The 27,718-nt window shown below is 47.7% G+C and overlaps 1 protein-coding gene across 1 annotated transcript; it reads left to right on the top strand.

Annotated features, from left to right (window-relative positions):
• Positions 1 to 15,535: 15,535 nt before the first annotated feature.
• On the top strand, positions 15,536 to 26,411 carry GPKOW (G-patch domain and KOW motifs). The gene is made up of 11 exons (XM_003939564.4): positions 15,536 to 15,748; positions 16,513 to 16,667; positions 16,767 to 16,891; positions 19,924 to 20,033; positions 22,304 to 22,514; positions 22,949 to 23,081; positions 23,790 to 23,892; positions 24,081 to 24,204; positions 24,300 to 24,369; positions 25,869 to 25,954; positions 26,052 to 26,411. The coding sequence occupies exons 1-11, from the start codon at positions 15,573 to 15,575 to the stop codon at positions 26,184 to 26,186; spliced, it is 1,428 nt and encodes a 475-aa protein (XP_003939613.2). The 5' UTR covers positions 15,536 to 15,572; the 3' UTR covers positions 26,187 to 26,411.
• The last annotated feature ends 1,307 nt before the right edge of the window (positions 26,412 to 27,718 follow it).

Below are 27,718 nucleotides of genomic sequence, written 5' to 3'. Positions count from 1 at the left end.
TGAACAACCAATTGAGATAACTCACTACCTTCAGACCAGCCTAATTCTTTTCTAATTCTATATTTATATGAGAATATGCTGAGGCTTCAGACCCTTGCCGTAGCTCTTGCGGGGTTTCCCCCTACAGGTCAGGCTGGTCTAGATCTCCTGGCCTCAAATGATCTACCCACCTTGGCCTCCCAAAGTGCTGGAATTACAGGCAGAGCCACCACTCTCTGCCTTATCTGTATTTAATAAATTTGTTTATTCGGCCTGGAGTCTTGCTCTGGCCCAGGCTGGAGTGTAATGGCGCAAACTCACCTCAATGCAACCTCTGCCTCCCAGGTTCAAGTGATTCTCCCACATCAGCCTCCCAAGTAGCTGGGACTACATGTATGTGCCACCATACCCAGCTAATTTTTATTTTTAGTAGAGACAGGATTTCACCATTTTGGCCAGGCTGGTCTCAAACTCCTGACCTCAAGTGATCACCTGCCTCAGCCTCCCAAAGCTCTGGGATTACAGGTGCGAGTCACCTTGCCCGGCCCCTTGTCTATGTTTTTGAATGTAACATCCTAGTGAACGTGAGGTTGCATCTCATTGTGGCTGATTTGCATTTTCCTAATAAATAATCAGGAGTTTTTTTGTTTTTTGTTTTTTGGTTTTTTTTGAGATGGAGTTTTGCTCTTATTACCCAGGTTGGAGTGCAATGGCGCGATCTCGGCTCACTGCAACCTCCGCCTCCTGGGTTCAGGCAATTCTCCTGCCTCAGCCTCCTGAGTAGCTGGGATTACAGGCACGTGCCACCATGCCCAGCTAATGTTTTTGTATTTTTAGTAGAGACAGGGTTTCACCATGTTGACCAGGATGGTCTCGATCTCTTGACCTTGTGATCCATCCGCCTTGGCCTCCCAAAGTGCTGGGATTACAGGTTTGAGCCACCGCGCCCGGCCTGTTTTTTGTTTTTTGTTTGAGACAAAGTTTCGCTCTTGTTGCCCAGGCTGGAGTGTAATGGCGTCATCTGGGCTCACCACCACCTTCGTCTCCTAGGTTCAAGAGATTCTCCTGCCTCAGCCTCCAAGTAGATGGGATTACAGGCACACGCCACCACGCCTGGCTAATTTTGTATTTTTAGTAGAGATGGGGTTTCTCAGTGTTGGTCACACTGGTCTCGAACTCTCAACCTCAGATGATCCACCCACCTCGGCCTCCCAAAGTGCTGGGATTATAGGTGTGAGCCACCATGCCTAGCCTAAATCTGCTTTTCTTTACCTATGACTGTCTTGGTAAATTCCTTTACCAGTTTTAACATGGGCTCCAGCTAGTTGCACTCCCGATACTTCCAGTCTCTGCTTCTATTTATTTATTCATGTTTAACGTTCCCCTTTCATCTTGCACGTCTCACTTCTGCTAGTATTGCTGTTACTTTTATGTTGGTGCATTTTTCTTGATTCTTTCTGCTGTCTAATCGTCAGTTTGCATAATCCATATTGCTCTCTCTTCTAGCTCCCTGGTTCTTTCACCTGCCAGCTCTGTTATCTACTCTACTGAATTTTTTTTTAAGATGGGATTTCATCATGTTAGTCAGGCTGGTCTTGAACTCCCAACCTCAGCTGATCCACCCGCCTTAGCCTCCAAAGCTCTTGGATTACAGGCGTGAGCCACCACGCCTGGCCACTTTTATTTTATTATTATTATTATTATTATTACTATTACTTTTTTTTTTTTTTTTTTTTTTTTTTTTTGAGAAGGAGTTTCGCTCTTGTCACCCAGGCTGGAGTGCAATGGCGCGATCTCGGCTCACCGCAACCTCTGCCTCCTGGGTTCAGGCAATTCTCTTGCCTCAGCCTCCTGAGTAGCTGGGATTACAGGCACACGCCACCATGCCCAGCTACTTTTTTGTATTTTTAGTAGAGATGGGGTTTCACCATGTTAACCAGGATGGTCTCGATCTCTTGACCTCGTGATCCACCCGCCTCAGCCTCCCAAAGTGCTGGGATTACAGGCTTGAGCCACCGTGCCTGGCCTTTATTTTTTATTTTTCATTTTTTTTTTAAAGATGGGGTTTCACCCTGTTGGTCAGGCTGGTCTTGAACTCCTGACCTCAGGTGATCCCTTGTGATCTCTTTTTTCTCTTCTTATTTGGGTTACTATACAGTACTATTCAACTTCAAGATTTGTGAGTATTTTGTAATTTTTACTTCTTGATTAATCTTCTCTAGTCAATGAAATATTGTCATCATACCTTCTTCTTCCCTTAAGGTTTTGTTGTTGTTGTTATTGTTTTGGGGGGTGTGTGTGTGTGTGTGTGTGTTGTTTTGTTTTGTTTATTTGAGACAGAGTCTAGCTCTGTCACCCAAGCTGGAGTGCAGTGGCACCATCTCGACTCACTGCAGCCTCCATCTCCCAAGTTCAAGCAATGCTCCTGCCTCAGCCTCCCAAGTAGCTGGGATTACAGGCATGCAACACTATGCCTGGCTAATTTTTGTATTTTTAGTAGAGACAGGATTTCACCATGTTGGTCAGGCAGATCTCGAACTCCTGACCTCAAGTGATCCATGCACCTCGGTGTCCCAAAGTGCTGGGATTACAAGTGTAAGCCACTGTGCCAGGCTGTTTTCTTGAATAAACATATCTCCATTTGCTGTATGACCTTTGACAATTCCTAGGGTTTTGTTTTGTTTTTTTTGTTTGTTTGTTTGTTTTTGATGATTTTCACCAGTTATGGTTGCTTTGTTGGGGAGAGAAGGTCCACCAAGCTCCTCATGCCACCATTCTGGAAGTGCTTCTCTCTCTAGTTTTTAAAGTGGTGATATATAGCTAATAGAGAAGAACATGCACACAATGTACATAAACAGTTTAATGAATTATAAAATTAGTATCTGTGTAACCCCTGCCAGGTTAAAAAAGAGACTGTGGGCCAGGCGTGGTGGCTCACGCCTGTAATCCAAGCACTTTGGAGGCCAAGGTGGGCAGATCACCTGAGGTCGGGAGTTCAAAACCAGCCTCACCAACATGGTGAAACACAGTCTTAAAAAAAAAAAAAAAAGAGAGAGAGAGAGAGACTGTGACTATTCCCCAGAAGTCGCCTGCACACTTATGAAATTGCTTTTTCCACATAGCAAAATATTCTAGCTGTTGTTCCCTGTCAATCTATGAATAATTTTTAAACCTTTTTAATCACAGTATAGCACACACTCATTTATAAGCATACAGATTGGTGAATTGTCACAAATAACACATAAAAGCTTACTGCTATGGTTTAGATATGGTTTGGCTCTGCCAACCCTCATATTAAAATCTTATCCTCAGTGTTGGAGGAGGGGCCTAATTAGAGGAGTTTGGATCTTGTACGTGGATCTCTCAGGACAGGAGTGAGTTCTCACTCTTAGTTCCCTAGAGAACTGGTTGTTGAAAAAAGCCTGGCACTTCCCCTCTCTCTTGCATGACTCTCCCCATGTGATCTCTGCATGGTGGCTCCCTTTGGACTTAGGCCATGAATGAAAGCAGCAAGAGGCCCTCAGCAGAAGCCAAACAGATGCTGGTGTCATGTCTGCAGAACTGAGAGCCACATAAACCTCTTCACTTTATGAATTACACAGCCTTAAATAACTAATAAATAAAAATGGTTTAAACATTTTTTAGGTCAGGCATGTTAGCTCATGCCTATAATCCCAGCACTTTGGGAGGCTGAGGCAGGCGCATCACCTGAGGTCAGGAGTTCAAGACCAGCCTGGCCAACATGGTGAAACCCCATCTCTATCAAAAATAACAAAAATTAGCCAGGTGTGGTGGCAAACGCCTGTAATCCCAGCTACTTGGGAGGCTGAGGCAGGAGAATGTCTTGGACTCAGGAGGTGGAGGTTGCGGTGAACCGAGATCATGCCATTGCACTCCAGCCTGGGCAACAGAGTGAAACTCTGTCTCAAAAAAAAAAAAAAAAAAAACTTAAACGCCAGGCACAGTGGCTCACACCTGTAGTCCTAACACTTTAGGAGGCCAAGACAGGAGGGTTGCTTGAGCTCAGGAGTTGGAGACCAGCCTGGGCAATATAGTGAGACCTAATTATATAAATATAAAACATACATAAATAAAAATAAACAAATTACCCAGCCACAAGAATATCACTTGAGCCCAGGAGTTCAAGACGAGGCTGGGCAACATAGTGCGACTTACTCTCTACTAAAAAAGAAAAAATTAGTCGGGAGTTACTTGGGAGACTGAGGTGGGAAGAGTGCTTGAGCCCAGGAATTCAAGATTGCAGTGAGTTATGATTGAGCCACTGCACTCCAGCCTGGGCAAACACTGTGAGACCTTGTCTCAAAAATAAATAAATAAAAATAAATTACCTGACCGTATCTGGTGTCCCATGCCTGTAATCCCAGAACTTTAAGAGGCCAAGGCGGGCAGATCACCTGAAGTCAGGAATTCAAGACCAGCCTGACCAATATGGATAAACTCCATATCTACTAAAAATACAAAATTAGCTGGGCATGGTGGTGCATGCCTGTAATCCCAGCTACTCGGAAGGCTGAGGCAGGAGAATCGCTTGGACCTGGGAGGCGGAGGTTTTGGTGACCCAAGATTGTGCCATTACACTCCAGCCTAGGCAACAAGAGTGAAACTGCATTTCAAAATAAATAAATAACCTGCCAGGCACAGTGGCTCAGGCCTGTAATCCCAGCACTTTGGGAGGCCAAGGTGGGCAGATCACCGAGGTCAGGGGTTCAAGAACAGCCTGACGAATGTGGTGAAACCTCCCTCTCTACTAAAAGTACAAAAATTAGCTGGGTCTGGTGGCACATGCATGCTGTGCCAACAGCTCAGGAGGGTGAGGCATGAGAACTGCTTGTACCCAGGAGGAGGAGGTTGCAGTGACCTGAGATCCTGCCACTGCACTCCAGTCTGGGTGACAAAGCAAGACTCTGTCTCAAAAGTAAATAAATAAATAAATAACTCAGCCTCAGTTATTCCTTTATAGCAACATGAACAGTCTAAGACACTTACTTTATCAATAAAGTAAGTGGCATCATAGCTCGCTGCAGCCTCCAATTCCTGGGCTCAAGCAACCCTCCAATCTCAGTCTCCCCAGTAATTTGGACTACAGGCAGGGACCACCATGCAGGCTAATTTTTAAAATTTTTTTGAGAGATAGGGGTTCTTGCTAAGTTGCCCAGGCTGATTCTGAACTCCCAGCCTCAAGTGATCCTCCTGCCTCGGCCTCCCAAAGTATACTATTTCTTAAATTGAAAAAACCCTAGACTGAACATTCCTGAAAAAAAAAAAATCCTGCCCAAGATTTCCATTTTTTTTCTCCAGATTTGTTCTTAGAAATGGAATCATTGAGGCTGGGCATGGTGGCTCACACCTATAATACCAATACTTTGGGAGGCCAAGGTGAGATGATTGCTTGAGCCCAGGATTTCAAAACCAGCTGGGCAACAAGGAGAGATGCTGTGGCTACAAAAATTTTAGAAAATTACCCAAGCACAGCGACATGTGTCTGTAGTCCCAGCTATTTGTGAGTCTGAGTGGGGAGAATCCCTTGAGCACAGGAGCTTGAGGTTACAGTGAGATATGATCAAGCCACTATGCTCTAGCCTGGGTAACAAAGTGAGACCATTTCCTTTTGGGGGAAAAAAAAAAAAACCGGGCACAATGGCCTGTAATCCCAACACTTTGGGAGGCCAAGTCAGGTGGATAATTTGAGGTCAGGAGTTCCAGACCAGCCTGACCAACATGGTAAAACCCCATCTCAACTAAAAACACAAATTTAGCTGGGCGTCCTGGCACGCACCTGTAATCCAAGCTACTTGGTAGGCTGAGATAGGAGAATGGCTTGAACACAGGAGGCAGAGGTTGCAGTGAGCTGAAATCACACCAATGCTCTCCAGCCCGGGCAACAAGAGCAAAACTCTGTCTCAAAAAAAAAAAAAAAAAAAAAAAATGGGGGCCAGACATGGTGACCCATGCCTGTAATCCCAGCACTTTGGGAGGCCGAGGCAGGCAGATTGCTTGAGGTCAAAAGTTTGAGACCAGCCAGGTCAGAATGATGAAACACTGTTGGCTCACAACCATAGTGCCAGCACTTTGGGAGGCCGAGGCTGATGGATTACCTGAGGTCTGGAGTTCGAGACCAGCTTGACCAATACGGTGCAACCCCGTCTCTACTAAATACACAAAAACATTAGCGGGGTGTGGTGGCATGCACCTGTAGTCCCAGGAACTCAGGAGGCTGAGACAGGAGAATTGCTTAAACCCAGGAGGCAGAGGTTGCAGTGAGCCAAGATTGCATGCCACTGTACTCCAGCCTGGGCAACAGCGCAGGACTCCGTCTCAAAAAAAAAAAAAAAAAGAAAAGAAAAGAAAGAAATCATTGGGTCAGAAAAGGTGTTACCGGAGGAGGAGGGTGTCCAGGTTCTTGGTGTTTTGAACAAATAATTGGACAAAACTCACAAACAAAGCAAGGAAAGAATGAAGCAATGAAAGCAGAGCTTTATTGAAAACGGAAAGTACACTCTACAGGGTGGGAGCCGGCCAAGCATCCACTCAAGAGCTGGGATACAGAATCCAAATACCCCCAGATGTTTCCCATTGGCCACTTGGTGCTCACCCCATGTAAATGAAGTGGTGGACCGCAAATAGTCTGATTGGTTGTGGACAACAACCAATGAGAGGTTGAAGTGAAGTTACAAGTTACACTATTATGCTAACGTCTGATTGGCTGCAAAAAGACACCAATGCAGAGGTACTTTCCATTTCCCACCTGCCTGGCAGAAAAGGTGGGGGGGTTGCAAAGGGAATAGCCTCTGGTCCTTTAGTAGTTACGTAGGCATGAAAAGTTACGGTTTTCTTTCTTTTCTTTCTTTCTTTCTTTTTTTTTTTTTTTTTAGACAGAGTTTTGCTCTTTTCACCAGGCTGGAGTGCAATGGCCTAATCTCGGCTCACTGCAACCTCCCACTCCCAGGTTCAAGCGATTCTCCTGCCCCAGCCTCCAGAGTAGGTGGGATATAGCAAAATTTTGGGCGCATGCCACCATACCCAGCTAATTTTTGTACTTTTAGTAGAAACAGGGTTTCACCATGTTGGCCAGGCTGGTCTTGAACTCCCGACCTCTGATAATCCACCTGCCTCAGCCTCCCAAAGTGCTGGGATTACAGGCATGAGCCACCGCTCCCGGCCAGCATTTTCCTTTCAATTTAGTTCTAGGAAGTCAGCGTGAAATGGTCTTAGGTTCCCTGCCTCCAGACCCTATTCTCCTGCCTCAAAGGTATTCATATTATTATACCACCCCTGATAAATACAGCTGAATCAATTTGTGCCCCTACCAACAGTATATGAAAATGCCCACATTTTTCCGTCATTAGCAACTCTGAACTTTATCTTTAGTACGTAATATTTGAGACCTTGACCAACTGACAGTCTCTGTGGGCCACGGCTCCCTCATCTGTTAAATGGATTTAAAATCGTTCCAATCTCACAGTCTTTTTTTAGATGGGGTCTCACTCTGTCACCCAGGCTGGAGTGCAGTGGCATGATCTCAGCTCACTGCAACCTCTACCTCCCAGGCTCAAGTGATCTCCCACCTCAGACTCTCCAGTAGCGGGGACCACAGGCGCCCACCACCATGCCCAGCTAATTTTGTATTTTTAGTAGAGGTGGAGTTTCCCCATGTTGCCCAGGCTGCTCTTGAACTCCCAAGCTTGAGCGATCCACCCGCCTCTGCCTCCAAGTGCTAGGATTACAGACATGAGCCACCGCTCCTGGCCTCACAGAATCCTTTCAAAGACTAAATATATGCTTAAATTGGCAAGAGAACTTGCCATATAAGTGTTTGCTGTTTTTACTTTTGGTCATTACCAGTGTGTTAAATGAAGAACAACATTTCATTATTCATTTTTGCATTGCTTTATTAGTGAGGTTGAGAATCTTTACATGTGCTCAGTTGCAATTTGTATTCCTCCCTCCCCCACTGAGATGGAGTCTTGATCTGTCACCCAGGCTACTGGAGGGCAGTGATTCCATCTCCGCTCACTACAACCTCCACCTCCCAAGTTCAAGCAACTCTTCTGCTTCAACCTCCTGAGTAGCTGGGATTACAGGCATGTGCCACCATGCCTGGCTAATTTTTGTATTTTTAGTAGAGACAGGTTTTCACCATGTTGACCAGGCTGATCTCAAACTCCTGACCTCAGGAGATCTGCCTGCCTCAGCCTCCCAAAATACTGGAATTACAGGCATGAGCTACCACACCCAGCCAGAAGTCTTTTTTTTTTTTTTTTTTTTTTTTTTTGAGACGGAGTCTCACTATTGCCCAACCTGGAGTGCAGTAGTGCAATCTCGGCTCACTGCGGCCTCCGCCTCCCGGGTTGAAGCAATTCTCCTGTTTCAGCCTCCCTAGAAGTCCTTTTTTTTTTAAAAGAGAGATGGAGACCATCCTGGTCAACATGGTGAAACCCTGTCTCTACTAAAAATACAAAAATTAGCTGGGCACGGTGTTGCACACCTGTAGTCCCAGCTACTTGGGAGGCTGAGGCAGGAGAATTGCTTGAACCCAGGAGGCGGAGGTTGCGGTGAGCCGAGATCACGCCATTGCACTCCAGCCTGGGTAACAAGAGCGAAACTCCGTTTCAAAAAAAAAAAAAAAGAGACAGAGTTGGCCAAGCATTACCTTGTCTATTTTTTTCTTTTTTTGAGATGGAGTCTCGATCTGTCACCCAGGCTGGAGTGCAATGGCGCAATCTTGGCTCACTGCAACCTCTGCCTCCTGGGTTCAAGCGATTCTCCTGCCTCAGCCTCCCGAGTAGCTGGGATTACAGTTTGCACAACCATGCTGGGCTAATCTTTTATATTTTTAGTAGAGACAGGGTTTCACCATATTAGTCAGGCTGGTCTCAAACTCCTGACCTCACGATCCACCTGCTTCTGCCTCCCAAAGTGCTGGGATTACAGGTGTGAGCCACCGAGCCCGACCTTGTCTTAAAAAAAAAAAAAAAAAAAAAAAAAGTTAAAATAATTTTAGGCTGGGCGCGGTGGTTTATGCCTGTAATCCCAACACTTTGGGAGGCTGAGGCAGACAGATCACCTGAGGTCTGGAGTTCAAGACCAGCCTGACCAACATGGAGAAACCCCATCTCTACTAAAACAAAAAATTAGCTGGGCATGGTGGTGTATGCCTCTAATCCCAGTTACTCGGGAGGCTGAGGCATGAGAATAGCTTGAACCTGAGAGCAGAGGTTGCAGTGAGCCAAGATTGCACCATTGCACTCCAACCTGGACAAGAAGAGTGAATGTCTGTCTCAAAAAACAAAACAAAACAAAAAAATTAAAAAGGAACTGGTGTGGTAGCTCATGCCTGTAATCCCAGCACTTTGGGAGGTAAATCAGGCAGATCACGTGAGGTCAGGAGTTCAAGACCAGCCTAGCCAACATGGTGAAACCCCACCTCTACTAAAAATACAAAGTTAGCCAGAGTGGTGGCATGCGCCTGTATTCCCAGCTACTCAGGAGGCTGAGGCAGGAGAATCGCTTGAACCTGGGAGGCAGAGGTTGCAGTGATGCAGTGAGCAGAGACTGCACCATTGCACGCAGCCTGGGTGTCAGAGCAAGAGCAAGACTCTGTCTCAAAAAAAAAAAAAAAAAAAAAAAAAAAAAAAGATGAAAAAGAAACAGAGTTAACTGGTTGTGGTGGCTCATGCCTGTAATCCCAGCACTTTGGGAGGCCGAGGTGGGCAGATCATGAGATAAGGAGATGGAGACCATCCTAGCTAACACTGTGAAACCCCGTCTCTACTAAAATTACAAAAAATTGCCAGGCGCGGTGGCTCACACCTGTAATCCCAGCACTTTGGGAGGCTGAGGCGGGTGGATTACGAGGTCAAGAGATTGAGACCATCCTGGCCAACATGGTGAAACCTGGTTTCTACTTAAAATACAAAAAAAAAAAAAAAAAAAAAAGCCAGGTGTTTGGCACGAACCTGTAGTCCCAGCTACTTGGGAGGCTGAGGCGAAAGAATGGCTTGAACCCGGGAGGTGGAGGTTGCAGTGAGCCAAGACTGCGCTACTGCACTCCAGCCTGGTGACAGAGCAAGATTCCATCTCAAAAAAGAAAAAAAAATTAAGCTGGGCGTGGTGGCACACACCTGTAATCACCAGTTACTCAGGAGGCTGAGGCAGGAGACTCGCTTGAACCTGGGAGGCAGAGGTTGCAGTGAGCTGAGATCACGTCACTGCATTCCAGCCTGGGCGACAGAGGGAGACTCTGTCTCAAAAAAACAAAACAAAACAAAAAAAGAGTCTCACTAGCTTTGTTGCCCAGGCTGGAGTGCGGTGGTGCAATCACAGCTCACTGCAGCCTCTAACTCCTGGGCTCAAGCGATCCTCCTGCCTCTTGGTCTCTCAAAGTGCTGGGACTACAGGCATGAGCCACTGTGCCTTGCCTTTAAATACATTTTTTTTTTTTTTTTTTTTTTTTGAGACAGAGTTTCATCTTGCTACCCAGGCTGGAGTGCAATGGCGCAATCTCAGCTCACCGCAACCTCCGCCTCCTGGGTTCAGGCAATTCTCCTGCCTCAGCCTCCTGAGTAGCTGGGATTACAGGCATGCGCCACCATGCCCAGCTAATTTTTTGTATTTTTAGTAGAGACGGGGTTTCGCCTTGTTGACCAGGATGGTCTTGATCTCTTGACCTCGTGATCCACCCACCTCAGCCTCCCAAAGTGCTGGGATTACAGGCTTGAGCCACCGTGCCCGGCCTTAAATGCATTTTAAAGAATTTTGATGTAGCTTGAAAAGCAAAGTGGTTTTACCCTTGAGATTCCAGGACCCATCCCAGGATGCCCAGAGCTTCTAGGCCTGGAAACATGGCCATGAGATTGAATAATAGGCTGCCTGTTTTTAGGACCATTCTCCAAACCACCACAGTAATCTACCTTACAAAACATGAATATGTCCCCATTTCGTTTAATTTTATATATTTTTTCTTTTTCTTTCTTTCTTCTTCTTTTTTTTTTTTTTTTTTTAGAGGGAGTTTTCACTCTGACACCCAGGCTGGAGTGCAGTGGCTGAATCTTGGCTCACCACCACCCCTGCCTCCCGGGTTCAAGCAATTCTCCTGCCTCAGCCTCCTGAGTAACTGGGATTACAGGTACCCACTATCACACCCTGCTAATTTTTGCATTTTTAGTAGAGATAGACCATGCTGGCCAGGCTGGTCTTGAACTCTCGACCTCAAGTGATCTGCCTGCCTTGGACTCCCAAAGTGCTGGGATTACAGGTGTGAGCCATCGTGCCCAGCCTATTTAATATTTATAGCAGCTGGCCATGCAATGGCTCACACCTATAATCTTAGCACTTTGGGAAGCCAAGGCGGGCAGATCACCTGAGGTCAATAGTTTGAGACCAGCCTGGCCAACATGGTGAAAACCCATCTCTACTAAAAATACAAAAATTAGTTGGGCATAGTGGCAGACACCTCTAATCCCAGCTACTCAGGAGGCTGAGGCACCAGAATCGCTTGAACCTGGGAGATGGAGGTTGCAGTGAGCCAAAATCATGCCACTCCAGCCTGGGCAACAGAATGAGATCCTGTCTCAAAAAAAAACAATTCTATTTATGGCTTCAAATTTAAAGGCATATTTCTTCCATCCAAGGTGTGTGCTGTAATTCATTTACTGCATCCCCTTCTGTTGATCATTTAAGTGATCTTGAAGCTTTTGCCACAATAATACAACAATAAATCTCACATAAAATTATTTTACACTTCTTCAATGATTTCCTTGAGCCTAACTTGTAGCAGAATTATATTACTCTTTCTTGAGAATATTTGTTTGAAAGTAGCATTAAAAAAGACAAAAAAAAATAAGAGAATATTTGTTTATCTGTCATCTACTGCACAAACTCTTTTATTTTTATTTTATTGATTTACTTTTTTAGAGACAGGGTCTTGCTCTGTCACACAAGCTGTAGTGCGGTGTCACAATCATAGCTCACTGCAACCTCCAACTCCTGGCCTCAAGTAATTCTCTTGCCTCAGCCTCTCACAGTGCTGAAAGTACAGGCGTGAGCCACCACACCCAGCAACTCTGTATAAGCCACTACGAATAAACTCTTTTTTAATTTAATTTTTTTTTTACTTTCTAAGACAGAGTTTCGTCTGTCACCAAGCTGGAGTGCAATGGTGTGATCTCGGCTCACTGCAACCTCCACCTCCCAGGTTCAAATGATTCTCGTGTCTCAGCCTCCTGAGTAGCTGGAACCACAGGTGTGTGCCCCCACAACTGGCTAATTTTTGTATATTCAGTATAGACAGGGTTTTGCCATGTTTGCCAGGTTGGTCTTGAACTCTTGGCCTCAAGTGATCCATCTGCCTCAGCTTCTCAAAGTGCTGGGATTATAGGCATGAGCCACTGCAGCCAGCCTGTATAAACTCTTGAGGTCCTACACAAGAGAAATCTGTCTCCATAATTTTTTTCTGTTTTTAAAAATTTCTACCTGCTTCATTTTTCATTCATTTCAGTAATCTTTGAAGCCTTAGGACCTGGTTCTCACAATGTTTAATGTTGCTGTATGTATATGTGTGTATATATATATATATATATATATATATATATATATATATTCCTGTTAATGTTTAATGTTGCTGTGTGTGTATATATATATATATCTCCATATATATATATATATATATATATATATATATGGAGAGAGAGATATATATATGGAGAGAGAGAGAGAGAGAGAGAGAGAGAGAGAGAGAGAGAGAGACAGACAGACATAGTCTTGCTCTGTTGCCCAGGCTAGAGTGCAGTATTTTGCTCTGTCGCCCAGGCTGGTTCAAGCAATTCTTCTGCCTTAGCCTCCTGAGTAGCTGAGACTACAGGTGCAAGCCACCATGCCCAGCTCATTTTTGCATTTTTAGTAGAGAGTTTCACCATATTGGCCAGGCTGATCTTGAACCCCTGACCTTGTGATCTGCCCACCTTGTCCTCCCAAAGCGCTGGGATTACAGGTGTGAGCCACCTCACCCAGCCAATGTTTTGTATTTTTAGTAGAGACGGGGTTTCACCGTGTTAGCCAGGATGGTCTCAATCTCCTGATCTCATGATCCACCCATCTTGGCCACCCAAAGTGCTGGGATTACAAGCATGAGCCACCGCACCTGGCCTACTTACTTATTTATTTAGAGACAAGGTAATACCCTGTTGCCCAGGCTGCAGCGCTGTGGCCTGATCACCACTCAGGTGCATCCTCAACCTTCTGGGCTCAAGCCATCCTCCCCCCTCAACTTTCTGAGTAGCTGGGTCCACAGATTCACACCACAACAGCCTGCTAATTTTTAAATTTTTTTGTAGAGAGAGGATGTCACTACATTGCCCAGGCTTATCTCAAACTCTTGGGCTCGAACGATCCTCCTGCCTAGGCCTCTCAAAGTGCTGGAATTACAGGCGTGTGCCACTAAGCTCGGCACATGTTGCTGTATTTTTTTAAAAGGTATTTAAATGTCTATTCCCTACTACACTACAAGTTTCTTTTAAAATAAAATAAAATAAAATAAAATAAAGATGGGGTTTCACCATGATGGTCAGGCTGGTTTTGAACTCCTGACCTCAGGTGATCCACCCACCTCGGCCTCCCAAAGTGCTAGGATTACAGGCATGAGCCACCACGACTGGCCTACACTACAAGTTTCTTTTCTTTTTTTTTTTTTTCTTGCCTTTTCTTCTTTTTGAGATGGAGTCTCACTCTGTTGCCCAGGCTGGAGTGCAGTGGCAAGATCTTGGATCACTGCAACCTCCACCTACCAGGTTCAAGCAATTCTCCTGCCTCAGCCTCCCAAGTAGCTGGGATTACAGGCATGCACCACCACACCCGGCTAATTTTTGTATTTTTAGTAGAGACTGGATTTTGCCATGTTGGCCAGGCTGGTCTCAAACCCCTGACCTCAGGTCATCTGCCTGCTTTGGCCTCCCAAACTGCTGGGATTACAGGTATGAGCCAACAAGCCTGGATATTTTATTATTATTTGAATCCAGTGCCTTGTTGAGTATTAAAATCTGACATCTGTAGGCATTATTTCTTTCTTTTTTTTTTTTTTTTTTTGAGACGGAGTTTCGCTCTTGTTACCCAGGCTGGAGTGCAATGGCGCAATCTCGGCTCACCGCAACCTCTGCCTCCTGGGTTCAGGCAATTCTCCTGCCTCAGCCTCCTGAGTAGCTGGGATTACAGGCATGTGCCACCATGCCCAGCTAATTTTTTGTATTTTTAGTAGAGACGGGGTTTCACCATGTTGACCAGGATGGTCTCGATCTCTCGACCTCGTGATCCACCCGCCTCGGCCTCCCAAAGTGCTGGGATTACAGGCTTGAGCCACCGCGCCCGGCTTTTTTTTTTTTTTTTTTTTTTTTTTTTTTTTTTTTTTGAGACAGAGTCTCGCTCTGTACCCCAGGCTGGAGTGTAGTGTTGAGATCTCGGCTCTCTGTAACCTCCGCCTCCCATATTTAAGTGATTCTCATGCCTCAGCCTCCCAAGTAGCTGGGATTACAGGCACGAGCCACCATACCCAGCTAATTTTTGTATTTTTGGTAGAGACGGGGTTTCACCATGTTGGTCAGGCTGGTCTCGAATTCCTGATCTCAAGTGATCCACCTGCCCCAGCCTCCGAAAGTGCTGGGATTACAGGTGTGAACCATCCTGCTTGGCCAGTAGGCACTAGTTTTTTGTTTTCTGGTTTTTTTTAAGACCGAGTCTTGCTCTGTCTCCCAGGATGGAGTGCAGTGGCGCGATCTCAGCTCATTACAACCTCCACCTCCCGGATTCAAGCAATTCTCCTGTCTCGGCCTCCCAAGTAGCTGGGACTACAGGCACCTGTCACCATCCCCTGCTAATTTTTGTATATTTAGTAGAGATGGGGTTTCACTATATGGGTCAGGCTGGTCTCGAACTCCTGATCTCAGGTGATCTACCCACCTCAGCCTCCCGTAGTGCTGAGATTACAGGCGTGAGCCACCATGCCCAGCCAGTAGGCACTTTTTCATGTCTATTATTCATTATTATACACATCGACACTCACTGTTTTTTTTTCTTTCTTTCTTTTTTAGAGACGGGGTCTCACTGTCACTCAGGCTGGAATGCACGGGTGTGCTAAGAGCTAAGTGCAGCCTCGAACTCCTGGGCCTCAGGCGATCCTATTGCCTCAGCCTGCGGAGTCAGTGGAACTACAGGTGGGCTCCACCACATCTGACTGATTATTTCTAAATGATTTACTTCATCCACTCTTCCCACATGAGTAGGGCACACAGTAGGCTTTCCATAAATACCTGTCAAAAGCCTACACGAAGGAATTAATTCCTGGTAAGAATGACCTTCCACCATGCCTACCTCGCTAAAAACTACATTTCCCTGTAAGCTTGGCGCGACGAGCTCCCACGAGAACGAGCGACAATTACTTCCCACGGCCCCTTTCCGCCCCCTACCGCCGGCGCCACAGTGATTGATGGGAAGGTAGTTCTTACGCGCGTAGGCTGGCCTCTAGCGACCTGAACCCAAACTAAATTTCCCAGCAAGCAGCGCGCCGGCCTGGGAAAAAGGGCAAGATGGCGGACTTTGAAGAGGTTGTTTTGCCGCTGACTGCTGCTTCCCCTGCACCAATTTCATTCGGCTTCACTCGCACGTCTGCCCGAAGGCGGCTGGGCGACTCGGGAGACGGCGCGGGGCCATCCCCGGAGGAGAAGGATTTCTTGAAATCCGTGGAAGGAAGGGAGCTGCAGAGGTGACGCGCCGGGTCTTTCACACCTTGGAAATCGCTGCGGTGGGCGCAAGCGGGAGGGAGGAATCTCAGTTGTTTGTCTCGGTGACAGTGGCCTGTTAAGCCTGAAGCACAGCCTGAGTAAATTCGTGGAGGCCAGAAGGCGGGAGTTTTTAGGAGGGGTGGGGAAATTGGACCTGATAGCCGTGGGAATTGTGAAGAGAGCATGTATTCCTAAGAAGAAGTGTCTTTAGAACTTGAAGACATTGAGGTGTGTGCGTTCTGGGAGAAGGAAAGAATGGGAGAATGACAGGATCTCTAGTGTCTAAACTGAAGTGGTGGGGATTCTCCGATGTGGGGAACGGGATGGAGAAGCATATTCAGGTTAATGGAGGCCACCATCAGCCTAATGAGGAGAGGAGAGTCTGAGGGGTCTGAGGGAGGGAATCAGGCATCTAGGAAGCTGTTTGGGAACGTGGAGCTGGGGAGAGTCTGGGCTGAAGATAGTGATTTTTGAGTCATTGTGGAAGCCGGTCTTGGATTTAACAGAGAGTCCAGTAATTATTTGTCGAAGGCACTGACATTTATGAGTTGGGCACACTGGGGGAGAGAATCCAAAGAATGGACGATCAGAGAGGTACAGGAGATCCAGACATGGAGTAGGGAAGGCATGGTCTGTGGGTCTGGGGGTGAGTTTGGCTGTTATGTTTTCTCTGAATGAAGGAGTGTGACTCAGAACCCACTGACCCTGCCATTCTCCCAACCTCACACCTCTGTGTCCACATCAGTGTGAAGCCCCAGGAAGCCCCCAAGGAACTCATCATCCCTTTGATCCAGAATGGCTATCGCAGGCAGCCACCAGCCCAATCCCCTGGGCCATCCACAGATTCTGGGGCCTTGGTGGATGGGGTGCTGTCCCAGGCTGTGAAGGAGCTCATCGAGGGTGAGTGATGCCCCTTTATCCTTCCCCAGTGACGGAAGAAGAGGAAGAAGGTGGAAGGATAGGGTGGGACCTCATTGCTCCCTCCTATTCTTCCCTTAGAATCCAAGAAGTCTCTGGAGGAGAGAGAGAATGCGCGTGTCGACCCCACGCTTGCTATCCCCATGATCCAGAAAGGATGCACTCCCAGCGGGGAAGGGGCAGACAGCGAACCCCGGGCTGAGACAGTGAGCTGGCCCCTTGTCCCCCTCCTGCCCCAGCCTTTCTTTGCCCTGTCTGCCAGGCTGTGTCCCTGCACATAGCAGGGAAAGTCTGTGTGTGTGTTAGAGGCCCGCCACCTGCCCCTTCTCTTGCCATCCTTTTTGGAAGCATTACCAAATGAATCTGGATACCTGATTGCTAAAAAAAGTACTTGAATCCTAGGATTATCTGAATGAAATGTGCAGCAAAGGGAACAGGAAATGTAAAGGCCCTCAAGGTAGACACTGCCTAGAGTGTTTGCTGACATCAAAGAGACCAGTGTGACTGAAGTGAAATGAGTGAGGGGAAGGGGTAGTAGATGAAGTCAGAAAGGAGACAGGGTGCTAGACCAGGCAGGGCCTTGTAGGCTATTGTGAGGACTTTGGCTTTTACTCTGAGTGGGGTGCGAGCATGGACAAGCCCTGAGCAGAGATGAAATATGATTTATAATTTGACAGCATCCCTCTGGCTGCTGTGAACAGAATCATTAGTGAAGGTGGAAGCAAGGGGCTTAGTCCAGGCTAGAGATGCTGTGGACATAGACCAGAGTGGTCTGGAAGGATAAGCAAGATTTAGTAAGAGAGGGAAGAACAGAGTGAGTACTCCTGTTGGTAGCAACAGCCTAAGCCAGGCGTCCCCAAACTACGGCCCGCAGGCCGCATGCGGCCCCCTGAGGCCATTTATCCGGCCCCCCGCCGCAGTTCAGGAAGGGGCACCTTCTTCATTGGTGGTCAGTGAGAGGAGCACAGTATGTGGCGGCCCTCCAACGGTCTGAGGGACAGTGAACTGGCCCCCTGTGTAAAAAGTTTGGGGATGCCTGGCCTAAGCAATGACATAGTAGCAGAAAATCGGTGTGGCAACTTGTGTATCTGGAGTGAATGTGAAGGAATGATGACGGGAGGTGACAAGAGGAGAGGTTAGAGGTGTTTCTGCAGAAGTAACCAAGTCTGTCTTTCTTTTTTTTTTTGAGACGGAGTTTCGCTCTTGTTACCCAGGCTGGAGTGCAATGGCGCGATCTCGGCTCACCGCAACCTCCGCCTCCTGGGTTCAGGCAATTCTCCTGCCTCAGCCTCCTGAGTAGCTGGGATTACAGGCACGCACCACCATGCCCAGCTATTTTTTTTGTATTTTTAGTAGAGACGGGGTTTCACCATGTTGACCAAGATGGTCTCGATCTCTTGACCTTGTGATCCACCCGCCTCGGCCTCCCAAAGTGCTGGGATTACAGGCTTGAGCCACCGGGCCCGGCCCCAAGTCTGTCTTTCATACCCACAGACCTGACTTTTCACCTTTTCTTTCATACATTTCTTGCACTGCTTCTTTGGAGTCTAGTTCTCCTACACCTGCAGACCACTCTCTCTTTCGACTGAACTGTTCTCTTCAGCCTTCAGATGTGCCCTGATTTCCTTCATCTTTTTTTTTTTTTTTTCTTTTTCCACACAGTCTTGCTCTGTCACCCAGGCTGGAGTGAAGTGGTGCAATCTTGGCTCACTGCAACCTACGCCTCCCAGGTTCAAGCAGTTCTCCTGCCTCAGTCTCCCGAGTAGCTGCAGTTACAGGTGTGTGCCATCATACCTGGCTAATTTTTGTATTTTCAGTAGAGACAAGGTTTCGCCATGTTGGTCAGGCTAGTCTTGAACTCCTGACCTCAAGTGATCCACCCACCTTGGTCTCCCAGAGTGCGGGGACTACAGCTGTGAGCCACTGTGCCCAGCTCCTTTATCTTAAAATAAAAAAAAAGATCCCACTTCACTCTTCATCCTTTCATCCTGTTCCAGCTTTGGCCTCATTCCTCTAATTTTTCTGTCTATAAACCTCCTCCTGCAGATTTCCACATCTCAATTGACAAAAATTCCATCCATCCTTCCTCTCACTCAGCTTAAAAACCTTGGAGACAGCTGGGCACGGTGGCTCACAACTGTAATTCCAGCACTTTGGCAGGCTGAGGCAGGCGGATCATCTGAGGTCGGGAGTTTGAGACCAGCCTGGCCAACATGGTGAAACCCCGTCTCTACCAAAAAATACACATATTAGCCGGGCATGGTGGTGCACGCCTGTAATTGCAGCTACTCAGGAGGCTGAGACAGGAGAATCCCTTGAACCCAGAAGGCGGAGGTTGCAGTGAGCAGAGATTGCACAAGTACACTCCAGCCTGGGCAACAGAGCAAGACTCCGTCTCAAAAACCAAAAACAACAACAACAAAATCTTTGGAGTCATCCTCAATTCCCCTCTTTATTTCATGCCCCATACAATCTGCCAGCACGGTTCTATCATCTTTTTTTCAAAATGACACCCAGAACTGACCACTTCTCACCACCACCAATACCACCACAAAGGGCTGAGCCACCAGCATCTCTCATCCTGACTACTATAGTAATTTCTTCACTGGTCCCTCTTGTGGCTCCCACCTGGCTCAGGGTCCTCTGAATTCTGCCCAGCTCTCCTAATTTAGTCTCTTCGCCACCCTTCTCTGCTCTCTACTCTCACCATCATGGTGACTTTCGTGATACTCCTCACACCTACCAAGCCTTGTCCGGCCTCAGGGCCTTTGCTATTACAGTGCTTTCAGCTTGGGACACTTTCTTCTCATATCCTCATGGCTCCTTCTGCTGTTATCTCAACCCAGTGGCACTCCCTCTCCATCCCTCTGTATCCTCTCACCCTGCTTTCTTGTTCTTTCCATCACCACCTGACATATTATGTTCTCTGTGTTTTACTTATAGTGTGTCTCCAGTACTAGACCAGAAGTTCTCCAAGGGTAGGGGTTTTTGTCTGTTTGGTTCACTGCTTCATCCCAAGTACCTAGAACAGTACCTGCCATAGATTAGGTGCTTTATATTTGTTGAAGGACTGAACATGGAGGAGTACAGTGAGGGATGGAAAGAGGAAATCAAGTCACCCTTAAGCTGATTGGAAAAGACACATAGCAGGTCCCACAGTGGGTGGCAACAAGTGCACTTCAAATAGAGGACCCAGTATAAGCAAAACTGACCCTCCTTCCTCTGCCTGAACCTGTAGGTGCCAGAGGAGGCCAATTATGAGGTGGTCCCTGTGGAGGCCTATGGGCTGGCCATGCTGCGGGGCATGGGCTGGAAACCTGGCGAGGGCATCGGTCGCACCTTCAATCAGTGAGTTCTGGGATAGGCGTGAGGGGACAGACAGATCAGGCTGTGATCAAGATCCCCCTGATCACTGCCAAACTGGAACCATCCAGGCAGGGAGGGAGGATACATTATTGCCCTAACTAATTCAGCAGCTCCTTCCATTACTGTGTTTTGTTTGTTTTGTTTTGTTTCCTTTTTAATTTTATTTATTTATTTATTTATTTATTCTTTTTTTCTTTTAGCCACAAAGGGAGAGGAATGTTTTGTTTTGTTTTCTTTTTTGAGATGGAGTCTCACTGTCGCCCAGGCTGAAGTGCAGTGGCGCGATCTCACCTCACTGCAACCTCTGCCTCCTAGGTTCAAGTGATTCTCCTCCCTCAGCCTCCCGAGTAGCTGGGACTACAGGCGTGTGCTACCACACCCAGCTAATTTTTTGTTTTTAGTATAGATGGGGTTTCGCCATGTTGGCCAGGCTGGTCTTGAACTCCTGACCTCAGGTTATCCACTCGCCTTGGCCTCCCAAAGTGCTGGGATTGCAGGCGTGAGCCACCACGCCCGGCCTCCACTTCTGTTTTAAACTCCCATTTGGCCTTTGGAACGCCGTAATAGAATCCTGTTCATATAAAGTTTGCCTCTCGGGACATCGATTTCCTCATCTGAAAAATGGGGATAATAATACTGACTTCACAGGTCTGTTGTGAGAGTTAAATGAAATTATACATATAGGCCAGGTAGTGGCTCATGCCTGTAATCCCAGCACGTTGGGAGACTGAGGCAGGAGGATCACTTAACCTTGGCAGTTTGAGACAAGCCTGGGCAACATAGGGAGGCTCCATCTCTACAAAAGATTAATTAATTTTAAGAAAAGAAATTATATACATAAAGCACATGCAGTAAGTCCCCAAGAAAACATAGACTAAACATTTACTATTGTCATACAGACTTACCACCCCTTCTTTGCAATTGCAAACTCTGAAGAATTCTGAAAAACAAACATTTTTTCATAAGCCATTGGCAGCCAAACATGATCTGAATTGGCATTGAGTATTTCTTTTTTTCTGACATGGAGTCTCTTTGTCGCCCAGGCTGGAATGCAGTTGGCACAATCTTGGCTCACTACAACCTTGACCTCCTGAGTTCAAGTGGTTCTCCTACCTCAGCCTCCTGAGTGGCTGGGATTACAGGCATGTGCCACCATGCCTGGCTAATTTTTGTATTTTTAGTAGAGATGGGGTTTCCCTATGTTGGCCAGGCTGGTCTTGAACTCCTGACCTCAGGTGATCTGCCCACCTCGGTCTCCCAAAGTGCTGGGATTACAGGCATGAGCCACCATGCCCAACCATGTTGAGTATTTATAGTCTGTTTCTCCTGCTTGATGTGAATATTCATATGATTTCCCTGTAGACATAGTATATTTGGTTACAGCGATCTGCCTCTGATCTCACTGTAGATAGTATGTAATAGATAGCATATGCAGCATGTTATTAGGTTGAATCAAATGAAATTGCTGTTTCTGTGGGTCAAAAACAGTCCTAATATGAGATTGGAAAGGGCATCCTTGAAAATGTTGATGGGGGCCGGACATGGTGGCTCATGCCTGTAATCCCAGCACTTTGGGAGACCAAGGAGGGTGGAATACTTGAGGTCAGGAGTTCGAGATCAGCCTGCCCAACATGGTAAAACCCTGTCTCTAGGCTGGGCGCGGTGGCTCAAGCCTGTAATCCCAGCACTTTGGGAGGCCGAGGCGGGTGGATCACAAGGTCGAGAGATCGAGACCAACCTGGTCAACATGGTGAAACCTCGTCTCTACTAAAAATACAAAAAATTAGCTGGGCATGGTGGCGCGTGCCTATAATCCCAGCTACTCAGGAGGCTGAGGCAGGAGAATTGCCTGAGCCCGGGAGGCGGAGGTTGGGGTGAGCCGAGATCGCGCCATTGCACTCCAGCCTGGGTAACAAGAGCGAAACTCCGTCTCAAAAAAAAAAAAAAAAAACCCTGTCTCTACTAAAAATACAAACATTAGCTGGGCATGGTGGCATGTACTTGTAACTCCAGCTACTCAGGAGGCTGAGGCAGGAGAATCACTTGAATCTGGAAGGTGGAGGTTGCAGTGAGCCGAGATCGAGCCATTACACTCCAGTCTGGGAGACAGGAGTGAAACTCTGTCTCAAAAGAAAAAAAAAAAGAAAAGAAAAGAAAATGTCGATGGGGTGGAGTTTGGGCAGGGAGAGGAAGTAAATACGATGTTGAAGACTGTCGCATTCTCTCCAGCAAACCCACATTTCTCCCTGCAGAGTAGTGAAGCCCCGTGTCAACTCACTGAGGCCCAAGGGATTAGGGCTGGGTGCCAACCTGACCGAGGCCCAGGCCTTGACCCCTACCGGCCCCTCCCGCATGCCAAGGCCAGATGAGCAAGGAAAGGATACGGAAGATCAGCCTCAAGGGCTGGTGCCTGGAGGAGCTGTAATGGTTCTTTCTGGCCCTCACCGAGGCCTCTATGGGAAGGTAAGGAACCAAGATAGCCCAGGAGCCCAAAACAGGCAGCAGGGAATGTTGAACTGAGGGTCAGAGGGAGGAAGGCTTGGGTTTGAGGTAGAAAGGCTGGGAGTCCTCGTCTTTTAGGCCTGCTTGGCCCACTGCTGCACGCAGTAACCCAGGACCACTTGCTAGCCTTTGTGAGCCTTAGTTCCCAGCTAAAAGGAAGAGAATGTCATATGCCACAAGTCCCTGAGGATTAAATGCTTAAAGGATCCAAGGAAGCCCCACAGTCAGCTGAGGGAGACACAGGAACCAGACCTGGTCCCACTTCTTAGGGGTCAGAGTCTGGTCGGGGAGATACAGGAAGCAGGCCTCTTAGAGGTGAGAGGTGGACAACTTGGTCCTAGGAATGTGGGTGGAGTCCACAACCCCTACCTAACTTCTTCCCCTCAACACTTTAGGTGGAAGGCCTCGATCCTGACAATGTTCGGGCCATGGTTCGTCTGGCTGTGGGGAGCCGGATGGTGACTGTTAGTGAGTACTGCCTACGGCCTGTCTCCCAGCAGGAATTTGACAAGAATGCCTTGGATCTCAGTGAGTGAGCCTCTTGTAGAGCTAGGGGAATTGGGAAAGCATTCCTGGGGATGGCAGGGCCTGCCTTATGGAATGGTTTTAGATCTGCAGCAGGGAGGGGCAGCAGTCTGCCTGACAGGTGTGACTTCCAGTCAGAGGTCAGGAAGTGAGAATGGACATAAGTGACTTACTCCATTTGATTGGAGAAAGGTGGATGTCATATCCCTGGGTCTGTATCCTGTCTCTGAGTGGAAAGAAACAGGTACAGAAATCAGTTCCTACTCTCAGGATCTTTGTCCATTTGGGGTGATGAACCTCTCTTTTACTAGGGAGTGAGAACTGCTAGGATTAGTGTATGACCGAGAAGAAAGGAATTCTAGGCAGACAGAATAGCACAGGTGAAGGCGTTTCGGTAGGATGGGGCAGTTTGGCAGATGGGTACAGACAGAGCTCTCCAGGAATCTCTAGTCCACGTTAGGTGGGCATTGTTGCCGTGGGCTAGGGCGGCTGTGGGAGGGTTCCTGAAGGAAGCTGAAATGGTTGAGAGGTCAGGGAGAGGCATTCTACTAGCAAATGCATGAGGGGAGAGAGGGGCACTTTGGCAGGTGGGAGGTGGCCCTAGGCTGAGACATGGCCTTGGAAGGAAAGGGCAGTGAGACACTGAGGCTTTGTCCTGGTTCTCCTCCTAACCCCTTGAACAGACCAGGTAAAGAAAATTTCCTTCCCCAGGGCAACAGAACGGAAGTGCCTCATTACGGAAGACCCTCCAAAATCAAGAACTCCACATCCAGCAGGACAACTCAGAGAGGAAACGGAAACGCCTTCCACACCGGTGGGGCTCTGAGCATGTGGGAGGGGGCAAGAGGGCAGGGCTGTGGGTAGGCTTGAGCAGCCAGGAAAGGCTTTCAAGGCAGGGCAGGCTCATAGAAGGAACTGGGTTTCATAGCATAGGCAAAGGGAGGACGACTGGAAAGTGCATCTGATGAAGAGCTAAGCCTGGTGCTGCCACCTTCTCCACAGACAGAATGGGCCTGCAGCCAAGACTGAGAAAGCAGCCCCCAGGAGTCAGCACTGGTTGCACAGGGACCTGCGCGTGCGGTTTGTGGACAAGATGTACAAAGGCGGCCAGTATTATAACACCAAGGTGGGAACCCTGCAGCCTGGGTCCCCTCCCTCCCCCAGGGACTGGGCCCCCTTATCTCTCTAAAAATCTCACATTTCCCTGACCTGTATCCCCAGATGACAATTGAAGATGTCCTAAGCCCAGATACCTGTGTATGTCAGACAGATGAAGGCCGAGTCCTGGAAGGTGAGTTTGAGCGATTGCAGCTGGAGCGTGATCATCCTGGAGGTTGATCAAGAAGAGTGTCTTAGGCCCAGAGTCTGGCCCAGGCAAAGCTGGGAGGTTGGGCAGAGTTCAGGTATTTTGCAAGGCCTAGCATCCTCTTACACAACATTGGACACTTCCATGATGGTAGTTATCTTGAGCCCCACTCTCCTGGTCTGACAAGTTTTCTTTTTGTTTCTTTCTTTTTTTTTTTTGAAGCAGAGCAGAGTCTTGCTCTGTTGCCCAGGCTGGAGTGCAGTGGCTCAATCTTGACTCACTGCAACCTCTGCCTCCTGGTTTCAAGCGATAATCCTGCTTCAGCCTCCCGAGTAGCTGGGGCTACAGGCAAGCGCCACCACGCCTGGCTAATTTTTGTATTTTTAGTAGAGACGGGGTTTCACCATGTTGACCAGGATGGTCTTGAACTCCTGACGTCAAGTGATCCTCCTGCCTTGGCCTCCAAAGTGCTGGGATTATAAGCATGAGCCACCGCGCCTGGCCTCTGGTCTGTCAAATTAGCATGGAAATTACTTTATTCCTCTTGTGATTGGTGCCTTGGTGAAGGGATGTGTATTGAGCTCTCAGTGCAGGGCAGGGCTTAAAACATGCCAACAATAAACGGTGCCTGTTCTTATCACTACCACCATATGGACATGCTCCCTTTATTACAGTGATTTTTGTAAACTACTCCTTAGGCTTCCTCACCTGTGAAATGGATATGGTAGGACTCTATCTGTCAACAGGGCATAGAGTGGCTCCAGAGAATACAGGAAAGGCCCTTCTTTTTTTTTTTTTTTTTTTTTTTTTTTTTGAAATGGGGTTTTGTTTTATCACCTAGGCTGGAGTGCAGCGGCACGATCATGGATCACTGCCACCTCGAATTCCTGGTTTCAAGCCATCCTCCCACCTCAGCCTCCTGAGTATTTGGGACTGCAGGCATACACTACCATGCCTGGCTAATTTTAAAATTTTTTGTAGGCTGGGTGCAGTGGCTCATGCCTGTAATCCCACCACCCTGGGAGGCCGAAGTGGGTGGATCACCTGAAGTCACGAGTTTGAGACCAGCCTGACTAGCAGCTTAAAACCCCGTCTCTACTAAAAATGCAAAATTAGCTGGGTGTGGTAGTGGGCACCTGTAATCCCAGCTACTTGGGAGGCTGAGGCAGGAGAATCATTTGAACCCAGGAGGCGGAGGTTGCAGTGAGCCGAGATTGCGCCATTGTACTCCAGCCTGGGCAACAAGAGTAAAACTCCATCTCAAAAAAATTTTTTTTTTTTTTTTTTGTAGAGACAAGGTCTGACCATCTTGCCCAGGTTGGTCTCAAACTCCTGGGCTCAAGAGATCCTCCCACCTCAGCCTCCCAAAGTGCTGGGTCTAGAGGTGTGAGCCACCACAACCTGGCCAGGAAGGACCCTTCTGACAGGACCCTGACTGGGCTGGTCCTTGCTGTGGGCCTCACTCCCCTCTCCCATACCTGTAGGCCTGAGGGAAGACATGCTGGAGACACTGGTTCCCAAGGCAGAGGGCGACCGTGTGATGGTGGTGCTGGGCCCACAGGCTGGAAGGGTGAGTCTCAAACCTGGCAGTGGAGGTTTGTGGGTCATTCACGGCCTGTCCCAGGGTCTAGGCTGGCCTTGCTGATTTCACTTCACCTCTGTTCCAGGTGGGACATTTGCTGAGCCGGGACAGAGCACGGAGCCGGGCTTTAGTGCAACTGCCAAGAGAGAATGAGGTGGTGGAGCTTCACTACGATGCCATCTGCCAGTACATGGGCCCTAGTGACACAGATGAAGACTGACCCATAGGACTCCTCCCATCCCCTAGGCTGTTAGCAGTTCTGTACAGTATAAGGAAGTTGCCTTCAAGAAGGTGGGAAGATCATTGTTCCATCCTCTACTTCTGGTGTAGTCCTGGGACAAGGACAAGGGACTTGGATGGATGAACTAGTAGGGAAGCTAGAAACAAACCCAATATTTACCAGAATTTAGGGTATAATAAAAACCATTTCAGATACTTAATAGAACGATGTAATTATAAGTGGTGTGATGAGCTGCGAGTTAAGGTGGGAACTGAGTTGACTGAGGTGGGAACCATTTCATTTTTCAGCCTTGCTTTCCTGCTCAGGGTACAGGACAAGTTAAAGGACTCATTTGATTATGAGCTCACTCTTGGAATATAAAAACTATGAGCTTAGGCACAGGGGCACATGCCTGTAATCCCAGCACTTTGGGAGGCTGAGGTGGGTGGATCACTTGAGGCCAGGGGTTCAAGACCAGCCTGGCCAACAAGGTGAAACCCTGTCTCTACTAAAAGTAAAAAAATAAAAAAAATTAGCCAAGTGTGGTTGTATATGCCTATAATCACAGCTACTCAGGAAGCTGAGGCAAGAGAATTGCTTGAACCCGGGAGATAGGAGTTGCAGTGAGTCCAGATCATGCCACTGCATTCCAGCCCAGGGGACAGAGTTAGACTCTGTCTCAAAAATAAAAAAAAATCTGACTCTTGACTAGATGCTGTGGAATCTGAAATACTACATCTCTGAACAACTTCCTGAGCAAGAATTCTAGCAACTAGTAGCAGAGTCTGCTTTCACTCTCAGGTTAGAGCAAGACCCCAGAGAATATGCTGAGCCTGGGGTCTTCCTCTATTACGCTATTACGCAGACTAGAGTGCAGTGGTACAATCATAGCTCACAGCAGCATTGACCTGGGCTCAAGCTATCTTCCCGCCTCAGCCTCCCAAAGTGCTGGGATTATAGGCATGAGCCACCATGGCTGGCCTCTGGCTTATATCTTTTTAATCTTAGGGAGGATGTTCCCAATTTCTCACATCCAGTAGTCAGTTTCCTATGCTTTATGTGCTTCACCCTGTCAAGGCCTCCTCCTTTCTCCAGTCATAATAAACCAGCCTTGGGTAGCACCTTCAGGAAGAGCTAAAGCTTGCCAGGAAATGGCACTGGGCTCTGTCTCTGCCCTGTAACATGACATAACCCAGCCATTTCACACACCCTCCATCTTCTCCCTCTGCCACAATGCTAAAGTAGATAATCAGCTTCAGATTTCCTGGAATTCATCTTTCTCCTAAGCCTAAGCTTGAAAATGGGGCCCTGAGTTCTTGAATATGGCCCTTTGTCCAGGACACCTACTTCCAGGCAGAGCGCCTGGTCTCTCCTGACAGGCCACTGGGACTTTTTGTGCTTTGCCTTGAAAGGAGCCCTGCTGATCCCCATTTTGAGGACAGGGTTCCTTACATTCAGGGAAGTGTGGACAATATAAGGAGGCTTTCCCAATCTGCCCCTTGTTCACTGTGCACAAACAAAGCCTTGTATCT

This window comes from Saimiri boliviensis, chromosome X (assembly GCF_048565385.1).
Source record: "Saimiri boliviensis isolate mSaiBol1 chromosome X, mSaiBol1.pri, whole genome shotgun sequence".
In the NCBI taxonomy this organism is placed as follows: Eukaryota; Metazoa; Chordata; class Mammalia; order Primates; family Cebidae; genus Saimiri; species Saimiri boliviensis.
This window is presented reverse-complemented; position numbering and strand designations above follow the sequence as displayed.

Excerpts from the sequence above, each read along its gene's own strand:
- GPKOW (XM_003939564.4), top strand. The coding sequence starts at position 15,573 with ATGGCGGACTTTGAAGAGGTTGTTTTGCCGCTGACTGCTGCTTCCCCT. Across the intron at positions 23,893-24,080 it reads CGGAAACGCCTTCCACACCG|ACAGAATGGGCCTGCAGCCA; the intron begins GTGGGGCTCTGA and ends CCTTCTCCACAG. Across the intron at positions 24,205-24,299 it reads GCCAGTATTATAACACCAAG|ATGACAATTGAAGATGTCCT; the intron begins GTGGGAACCCTG and ends CTGTATCCCCAG.